Source organism: Apium graveolens, chromosome 4 (genome assembly GCF_009905375.1).
Source record: "Apium graveolens cultivar Ventura chromosome 4, ASM990537v1, whole genome shotgun sequence".
In the NCBI taxonomy this organism is placed as follows: Eukaryota; Viridiplantae; Streptophyta; class Magnoliopsida; order Apiales; family Apiaceae; genus Apium; species Apium graveolens.
In genome coordinates this window covers 103,494,747-103,505,007 of record NC_133650.1, presented here as the reverse complement: position 1 = coordinate 103,505,007, position 10,261 = coordinate 103,494,747, and the positions used below count along the sequence as shown (strand labels likewise).

At 40.1% G+C, this 10,261-nt stretch overlaps 1 protein-coding gene across 1 annotated transcript; it reads left to right on the top strand.

The window, feature by feature from the left end:
- Nucleotides 1–956: 956 nt before the first annotated feature.
- Nucleotides 957–2,967, top strand: LOC141718807 (uncharacterized). Its single transcript, XM_074521188.1, has 2 exons — nucleotides 957–979; nucleotides 1,602–2,967. Exons 1-2 carry the CDS (start codon nucleotides 957–959, stop codon nucleotides 2,965–2,967), a joined length of 1,389 nt encoding a protein of 462 aa, XP_074377289.1.
- Nucleotides 2,968–10,261: the final 7,294 nt, after the last annotated feature.

Below are 10,261 nucleotides of genomic sequence, written 5' to 3'. Positions count from 1 at the left end.
GGAAGGACCGGCAAACAACCAAGTCATGGTAGTCGACAAAGCAAATCAGGTGCCAGACCAAGATAGTCCTACCATGAAAGCAACCAAAGAGTCTGAACAAGTAAACTTCTATCTGAAGAAGAACTCTGAAGCCCGAATTTATCAAATGGTTTCAAACAAAGAACAAGCAAAAATTGAAGCTGCACTAGAAACAGAAGAAGTCCAGGTTGATGAGAGCAGTCCTAACAAAAAAGTGAAAGTTGGGTCAGGACTCGAGGAGTCCTTCAAGGAAAGATTAACGTCCCTGCTCCGGGAGTACAAAGATGTTTTTTCTGGAGCCCAAGAGACATGCCAGGACTAGATGAGTCCATAGCAATGCACAGCTTGGATGTCAACCCCAACAGAAAACCAGTCAAACAGAAAATGATAATTTTTGCCCCGGAGTGGCAAAAAGCCATTGACGAAGAAGTGGAGAAGCTACTCAAAGCAGGAATCATCAAAGAAATCAAATATCCGGAGTGGCTAGCTAATATTGTTATGGTAAAGAAGTCCAATGGCAAATGGAGAATATGTGTGGACTACTCTGATCTGAATGATGTATGCCCGAAGGACCCATACCCTCTCCCAAATATTGATCAGTTGATAGATGCCACCTCCGGACACATCATGCTTAGTTTCATGGACGCCTTCTCCGGATACAACCAGATCAAAATGAACCCGAAGGACATACCTAAGACAGCATTCATAACTCACATAGCAGTCTATGCTTATGTGATGCTACTCTTCGAACTTACAAGCGCAAGATCCACTTACCAAAGAACCATGAACAAGATATTCAAGTCCCAGATTGGGAGGAACTTGGAGTGCTATATCGATGACATGATTTCCAAATCAACAACTATACCGGGACATGTGGAAGATCTGAAGGAATATTTTGACAACCTAAGGAAGAGCCAACTCAAGCTGAATCCGGAGAAATGAACCTTCGGAGTAGGAGCAGGTACGTTCCTAGGATTCATGATCAGCAACAGAGGCATATAAGCCAATCCGGAGAAAATAAAATCAATCCAGGAGATGAAGGCTCCCAGGACCCAAAAAGATGTTCAGAAGCTAGCAGGATCCCTAGCAGCACTCAGGAGATTTGTCTCAAAGCTAGCAGAGAGGTGTCTACCATTTTTTGATTTACTCAAAGGAGAAAGCAACAAAAAAGAGGTGAACTGGAGTCCGGAGTGCCAAAAGGCATTTGAGGAAATTAAGTCTTACATCTCTCAGCCACCAGTCTTAACCAAAGCTCAGCCAGGAGAGCCTCTCTACCTATACTTGTCAGCAGGAGCAGAAGCCGTAGGAGCTGCCCTAATCAGGGAAGAAAATGGAAAATAGCAACCAGTTTACTATGTAAGCCAAGTCCTCAAAGACGCAGAAACAAGATACCCAAGATTGGAGAAGTTTGTCTTTGCCTTAGTCACAACTTCAAGAAAACTAAGGCACTACTTCCAAGGAAGAGAAATCAGAGTGGTGACAAATCAGCCCCTAAGGAAAATAATTCATAAGCCAGACCTCTCGGGAAGACTTGTCAATTGGGTTGTGGAGTTAAGCCAGTTCAATTTAAGCTTCATTTCCAGGACTGCCATTAATGCTCAAGCACTTGCAGACTTCATAAAAGAATGCAACTTCCCAGAAGAAGAGCCAGAACCAATGGACATGGATCTGGAGCCAGAAAAAGATGCAAGTACGGGAGCCTGGTCCTTGAAAGTAGATGGTTCTTCAACAAGCGAAAGGTCTGGAGCCGGACTCATACTTAAAAGTCCTGAAGGATTCACGATTCAAATAACTATATCTTTCGGCTTCCCCGCAACAAACAATCAAGCAGAATATGAGGCGTTGATCGTAGGACTAAAGCTCTCCAGGACTCTGAGGGTCCAGGACTTAAAAATCTACAGTGACTCCCAGATTGTGGTCAAGCAAACAAATGGAGAATACATAGCAAATGACCCTACTCTGGCGAAGTACCAAGCACTGGTTCAGAGCTACTTAGCCTCGATACCAAACCATCAAGTCCTTCAGATATATCGAGAAGAAAATGAAGAAGTGGATATCCTATCCAAATTAGTCCAGAACTCATCAGATCTGGACTGCTCAGTTTACTTCGAAGAACTCCACAAACCATCTATTGAATCCGGAGAGATCTTGGAGATCGAAAGCAAACAGAACTGGATGACTCCCTTCATCAACTACTTGGATAAAGGGGAGCTCCTAGAAGAAAAAGGAAAAGCTCAAAGACTGAAAGCAAAAGCAGCCAAGTTCTTCCTCGAAGAAAAACTACTCTACCGCGGGACTTTCTCATCTCCTATCCTGAAATGTGTTGGCCCGGAAGAAGCAAAGTACTGTTTGGCCGAAGTACATGAAGGGATACGCAGAGATCATATGTCCACAAAGGCCCTAGCTCATAAGATTATAAGACAAGGCTATTATTGGCCAACTATTCATCAGGATGCAATAGAGTTCATGAAAAAATGCAAGGAATGCCAACTCTTCAGCAATATGTCCCGGATCAGCCCAGTCCTACCCTCCTCAGTCCTATCATCTATCCCCTTCGCTGTCTTGGGTATTGACATCATGGGACCCTTTTCCCGGGCCAAAGGAGATCTCAGGTACTTGTTAGTCTCGATTGACTACATGACCAAATGGGTTGAAGTGAAAGCAATGAGAACAATCAATCAGCAAGACTGCATAAAGTTTATGGACAATATTTTGATGAGATTCGGGATACCACGAGTCCTAGTATCAGATAATGGACCCCAATTCATCGGATTAGAATTCGAGTCCTACCTTCAAGAGCGCGGGGTCAAGCACAAAAAGTCATCAGTAGCATATCCCCAAGGAAACGGCCAAGTAGAAGTCACCAACAGAATCCTGCTCCGAGGTATTGAAAAAAGACTCAAAGAGAGCAAAAGCAAGTGGCCAGAAGAACTGCCAAGTGTACTTTAGTCCTACAGGACAAGCCCTAGGACAAGCACTGGAGAAACTCCATTCAAACTAGCGTATAAAACAGAAGCAATGCTTCCTATTGAAGTGGGATCTCCTTCTCACAGAGCAATAAACTTTGAAGAAGAAGCAAATGAAGAAGGACTCAGAACAAACATGGAGCTAATTGATGAGGTCCGGGACCAAGTTATAGAAAGGATGGAAAATATAAGGAGAAAACAAGAGAGCACTTAAGTAAGAAGTCTAGAGTCAAAAACTTCCAAGTTGGAGACTTAGTCCTTCGAGCCACAGAACCATCAGATCCCACAAACACTGGAAAGTTAATGCCCAAATGGGAAGGACCATACAAGGTCAAAGAAGTCCTGAGGTCAGGAACCTACAAGCTCCTGAACATGGATGGCTCAGAAGTCCCAAATACTTGGCATGGACTAAGGCTAAGAAAATTCTACCAGTAGGAGAACAAACAAAGCAACCAAAAATCTTGTAGCCAATATGGCAAGCAACCAATTTGTTTCTCCTTATATTTTGTATGAATGATTAATGAAAAGCATTTCCTCTTTACATTTATCAAAGCTAACCACTAGTCCGGACAAGCCATTAGTCAGGACTAGTGCAACCATTTTTACTTAGAATTAATTTTCTAACAAAAAAGCAACCAGTAGTCCGGACAAGCTATTAGTCAGGACTAGAGCAGCCTTTTGTACTTAGAATTAATTTTCTAATTAAAAAGCCACCACTAGTCCGGACAAGCCATTAGTCAGGACTAGTGCAACCATTTTTACTTAGAATTAATTTTCTAACAAAAAAGCAACCACTAGTCCGGACAAGCTATTAGTCAGGACCAGAGCAACCTTTTGTACTTAGAATTAATTTTCTAACTAAAAAGCCACTACTAGTCCGGACAAGCCATTAGTCAGGATTAGTGCAACCATTTTTACTTAGAATTAATTTTCTAACAAAAAAGCAACCACTAGTCCGGACAAGCTATTAGTCAGGACTAGAGCAACCTTTTGTACTTAGAATTAATTTTCTAACTAAAAAGCCACCACTAGTCTGGACAAGCCATTAGTCAGGACTAGTGCAACCATTTTTACTTAAAATTAATTTTCTAACAAAAAAGCAACCACTAGTCCGGACAAGCTATTAATCAAGACTAGAGCAACCTTTGTACTTAAAATTAATTTTCTAACTAAAAAGCCACTACTAGTCCAGACAAGCCATTAGTCAAGACTAGTGCAACCATTTTTACTTAGAATTAATTTTCTAACAAAAAAGCAACCACTAGTCCGGACAAGCTATTAGTCAGGACTAGAGCAACCTTTTGTACTTAGAATTAATTTTCTAACCAAAAAGCCACCACTAGTCCGGACAAGCCATTAGTCAGGACTAGTGCAACCATTTTTACTTAGAATTAATTTTCTAACAAAAAAGCAACCACTAGTCCGGGCAAGCTATTAGTCAGGACTAGAGCAACCTTTTGTACTTAGAATTAATTTTCTAACTAAAAAGCCACTACTAGTCCGGACAAGCCATTAGTCAGGACTAGTGCAACCATTTTTACTTAGAATTAATTTTCTAACTAAAAAGCCACCACTAGTCCGGACAAGCCATTAGTCAGGACTAGTGCAACCATTTTTACTTAGAATTAATTTTCTAACAAAAAAGCAACCACTAGTCCGGACAAGCTATTAATCAGGACTAGAGCAGCCTTTTGTACTTAGAATTAATTTTCTAATTAAAAAGTCACCACTAGTCCGGACAAGCCATTAGTCAGGACTAGTGCAACCATTTTTACTTAGAATTAATTTTCTAACAAAAAAGCAACCACTAGTCCGGACAAGCTATTAGTCAGGACCAGAGCAACCTTTTGTACTTAGAATTAATTTTCTAACTAAAAAGCACTACTAGTCCGGACAAGCCATTAGTCAGGATTAGTGCAACCATTTTTACTTAGAATTAATTTTCTAACAAAAAAACAACCACTAGTCCGGACAAGCTATTAGTCAGGACTAGAGCAACCTTTTGTACTTAGAATTAATTTTCTAACTAAAAAGCCACCACTAGTCTGGACAAGCCATTAGTCAGGACTAGTGCAACCATTTTTACTTAGAATTAATTTTCTAACAAAAAAACAACCACTAGTCCGGACAAGCTATTAGTCAAGACTAGAGCAACCTTTGTACTTAGAATTAATTTTCTAACTAAAAAGCCACTACTAGTCCGGACAAGCCATTAGTCAGGACTAGTGCAACCATTTTTACTTAGAATTAATTTTCTAACAAAAAAGCAACCACTAGTCCGGACAAGCTATTAGTCAGGACTAGAGCAACCTTTTGTACTTAGAATTAATTTTCTAACTAAAAAGTCACCACTAGTCCGGACAAGCCATTAGTCAGGACTAGTGCAACCATTTTTACTTAGAATTAATTTTCTAACAAAAAAGCAACCACTAGTCCGGGCAAGCTATTAGTCAGGACTAGAGCAACCTTTTGTACTTAGAATTAATTTTCTAACTAAAAAGCCACCACTAGTCCGGACAAGCCATTAGTCAGGACTAGTGCAACCTTTTGTACTTAGAATTAATTTTCTAACTAAAAAGCCACCACTAGTCCGGACAAGCCATTAGTCAGGACTAGTGCAACCATTTTTACTTAGAATTAATTTTCTAACTAAAAAGCCACCACTAGTCCGGACAAGCCATTAGTCAGGACTAGTGCAACCATTTTTACTTAGAATTAATTTTCTAACTAAAAAGCCACCACTAGTCCGGGCAAGCCATTAGTCAGGACTAGTGCAACCATGTTTACTTAGAATAACTATCTAAGAAAAAGCTAAGCTGCTAGTCCAGACTAGATACGAGTCCAGGACTAGAGCAAAACTACAACTTAGAAATAATTTTCTAAGGCAAAAATAAACTACAATAGCAAAGTAAAATAACAGCAATAAAAGCAAACATTAAAAAAGTAACCGGACTAAAACAAGCCCGGAACAAGTACGAATATTACAAATAACGAAGTATCAAAAGACTTAAAGCAATATCAAAGTTACAAATCAGGGAAAAATCAAGGCTTCGGAGCATTAGGAGGCAAGAAGCTGGGGCAAGGGCCATCGAACGGCTCCGGATCCCCTAGTCCGAGCTTAATATCTTCCTTTTCCTTGATAAACTCGTTAACAAAGCTATCCCAATTGGCCTTCGGATCAGTCTTGATATGTCTTTCCGCAACCAACCAACAACGGACGATCTCTGGAGCACCAGCATTGGCCAGGGCCTTATCATACTCCTCGGATCTCTTGAACTCTTCGATGACCTCAGCTTCCGGCCTCACAGCAGACATCTGCCTCCGGAGCTCAGCTAGTTCGGATTTAAGATCAGAAGCCTCCTTCTCAGCACTCTCAGCCCGGGTAGTGACATCACTGAGGTGTTTGTTTAGTCCAGACAGAGAAGTGTCCTTCACAATGATTTGATCCCTAAGGTTACTGATTTCAACATCCTTCTCAGTGATAGCAGTCTGGGCATCCTTGAGCTCATTATAAGCCAGAGAAGCAGACTCGACCATATAACAACCAAGCTGAAAAGCAATAAAGGTATTTCTTATAGAAATATTCCAAGGCAAAAGAATAAAAACAAAACAAGAGCAGAAGAAAAGTTTACCTGGCCCCAGACCTGGGTGCACTCTTTCATAGTTGCATCGAATCCGACCTGGTTCATCCTCCTCCAATCAGCTTGAGTAGGAATCCCAGCCATGAAAGAAGCAATTTTATCTTCAAGCTCCGGACTACCTACATCCGTACTCTCATCATTCAGAGCTTTTTCTTTACCAACTCCGGACCCAACACCAATTTCAAAATTCTGAGCCCGGGGAGGCTTCGACCCAAGAGTCCGGAGTCTTTTCTTCTTTCTTCCGGACTCAACATCCGGAACCTCCCCAAGAGGCTCCAAATCTTCCAAGTTGGCATACTCATCACCAATATCCACATTAACATTATGCTCCAGAGCAGTCTCATTTATATCAGCCCCGGGCCTCGAAACCGCATTGCTCTGCGAGCCCTCCTCTACCGAAGCATTAGATCCGGACCCAACAACAGCGGCTTTCTTCGGAAACTTGAAAGCTTTACCCAAGCCCTTAAGTGCATCACTGTAGGTCGAAGATGACATATCCGGATTATAATGCGGTAAGCCTACAAAAGAACAAAGCAAAAACACAAGTCAAGAACAATGAAGAACTACTGTTATTCCTAATGAACTAACAATGAGATTTACAGAAGGGGGGTTGAATGTAAATCTCAAAACTTTTTCAAGTTTTGAGCAGTTTCAAAGGCTATGTGTTTAAGATAAACAAGTGTATGAATTGCTTTAAGCTAATACAGACAGATATATATTCAAACACTAATGTAAAGAACACAACAGACCTTAAAAACTTTTCTGGTGGATTGTTGTTCCACCAGAGATGGTATTTCAGAAAATCTGTGATTCAAGAAGTTGATCACAGCTACGTCCTAGTACAAACTAGATAATTTTTCTCTCAAGATTTTTCTAAACAGCTCTGGAAAAATTCTTATCTAATTACTAGCTGCTACTTGGTTTATATATCACCAAGTTTACAAGTGAAGACAAAGATAAAAAGTACAATAATAAAATAAGTTCTCCACTTGTTTCTACTCCATTTTACTCCAGTGCATTGTTGACTATTGCCTCTTTATGCTAGAGTAGAACGGCTGCTTTTTCTGATGTTCCTGAATTAGGCTACCACATCTCAGTTATCTCTGTCAACCCATGTGCCTCTGTTTGTAGGTACAACTACCACTTGTCAACTGCTATTTAACAGAACATCCGTTGAAGCCTTCATCCATTGATGGCTTTATCTGTTGATGTGTTAGCAGTTGAAGCTCTATCCGTTGATGCACTCATCCGTTGAAGGATGTTATCCGTTGAAGCTTTAGAGACATCCGTTGAAGCTTTGTTTCTCATCCGTTGAAGGTCTTTAAGTTATCTGTTGACACCATTTCATTTATACAAAATTACAAGGCATGAAATATTTACAATTGGCCTTCCTATCTGCATATCCTCTAGTAGTCAACATGACTTATAATTTCCCTCAACATTTAAGAGTTATATCTCAAATTCAGAGACTGAAATGTGCTACAACACTAGACTTATTTCTAAGTAAAGCTACACCATCAACGGATAGCCAAAATGGTCTTATCCGTTGAGGCTACAAATACTAGATTTCTACTTAAGTGTTTTGTTAAACATATCATCAAACTAATACACATATATTCCTAACAATCTCCCCCTATTTATGTCTATAAGAATTGTAGACATAAATTCAAGGTTAACTTGATGATAACAAAACACTTAACAAATATATGAACTGAAACTAAGTAGAAATTTAAAAGTGCTGCAAAAGTGTATGTACTAGAAGGTAATTGAAGATTTACAGTATTTCCAAGGGTGCTCCTCTAGCCTGAGCAAATCATCTTTTTCTTCTTTGTTCCCTGGTTTTCTTTCCTAGCCCTTTGTCATTTTCCTCAATTTGGAGTTGGAGTTATCTGAAGAATTCAGCTTCATCTTCATCACTAATATCCAACTTAGATTGCATTTCTTTGAGAGTTTCATTGCTGGCAATCTTGAGTTGGTCTTCAAGTCTGAAAAATCTTCTGACTCCTTTATCATCTCTGAATTCCATCAACCAATGAGGTGATTTGTGAATTGTAGTTCCCCTTTCTTGAATGAGTAAGGTTCTGGGCAAAGCATTGGGCTCCCTCCAAGTTTTCCTTATGTTGGCAATCTTGTTGAGAATTTCAGTCTTGGCAGTCCTGATAAAGCCAGAATCCTTTTGTATGGCTGAAAAGACTCTGATCAAGGTAGAGTAGCCTTCATTCAGAATCCTGTAGAGAGGTCATGTTCTTTCCCCAGCTCCTTTGTATCTGAACACCAATCTCTCTGGTAGCTGTCTGTAGGCAGCAATTCCCCCTACATCCTCCAGCTCATCCAGATAAAGTTCAATGTCTGAAATTTCTTTTATGTCAAAGATGTGAACATAATCATCTTTAGAAATGGGTGGCTTAGGGTTAGGTTTATGTTTTTGAGTGAATTTCTTAGAGTTTAGGGGAGGTGTAGATTTGGATTTTCTTTTCTGTTTCTTTGGTAGTGGAAGAGTGGTTAAAAAGGTAGGCAAATTGATGGTGTCTCAATCAATAGGTTCCTCTTTTGGGATGATTGGTTCACCATGAATGTTTATAGTGGGATCAGCAACAAAGGGTTCAGGTATGGAAGGTAGAGATTTAGTTTCTTCAGTGTTGCCTTCACTCCTTCTATGTGCCTTGGCCTTTCTTCTGTTTCCCTTCTGCCATTCCTCTTTTTCCTCCATACTTTCACCAAATATACTCCCAAAAACCTCATCTAAGTTTGCAATCTTGTCTTCACCCCTGACTTCAATTCCTTTCTCATTTTCAACTAGACTTGACTTTAGCTTTTGTTCAAGCTTTGCTTGTGCTCTTTTGTCGGCCTTGAGTTTTTCAGCTTCTTTCTTTAACCTTTTGGTTTCTTCCCTCTTGGCTATTGAGAATTTGGGATGTCCTTGCATCACACATATGCTCTTTTCCTCTCTAAAGATAATAGCCATGTTTCTCCTTACTGCCTCATCCATGGTCTCCTTGTGTTTTATGATGCTAGCACCCAAAACTTTGTCTTCATCAGGCTTTGGAAGAGGAAAGTCCACTTCTTCCATTTGAGCAAAGTCTAGAGGGTTCTTTGTGGAGTCCTTGCTGGATCTAGTGTTGGGCTTGAGAACCATAGGTTTTAGATTCTTGAAAGAAGTCTCTCCAACCTTATTTCTCCTTTCTGGCTTGTGCTCCATATTGATTGGTTCAACCTTTGTGCTATATTTCACAGATATTGATTTATCTTATGTAGAGCCAAACAACTGTTGCACCCTTTCATCAATTCTCCTCCTTTGCTCTTTCACTTGAATTTCAGCTGCTGCTAGCTGGATTAAATCAATTCCATCAGGCTTTCCTTTGATTTGAATTATTGGAGAAGTAGTGATGGCAGGAACTAGCACTTTAGATATTTGGATTTTTGTAGATGGCTCTCCTTCCCCTTCCCTTTTACTCTCCCCCTTTTTGTTATCATCAAGGAGAGGGGTCAAGCCCTGTGCTTTTGCCAACTGCATAAGTAGATTTGTTTGAGATTGTTGGTTATGAAGAATGGTGGCCACAGAATCTTCAATAACTTGAACTCTGTCTTCTAATTTGGCCAGCCTCTTTTCAGTATGTGATTCCTTTTTCAATCTCA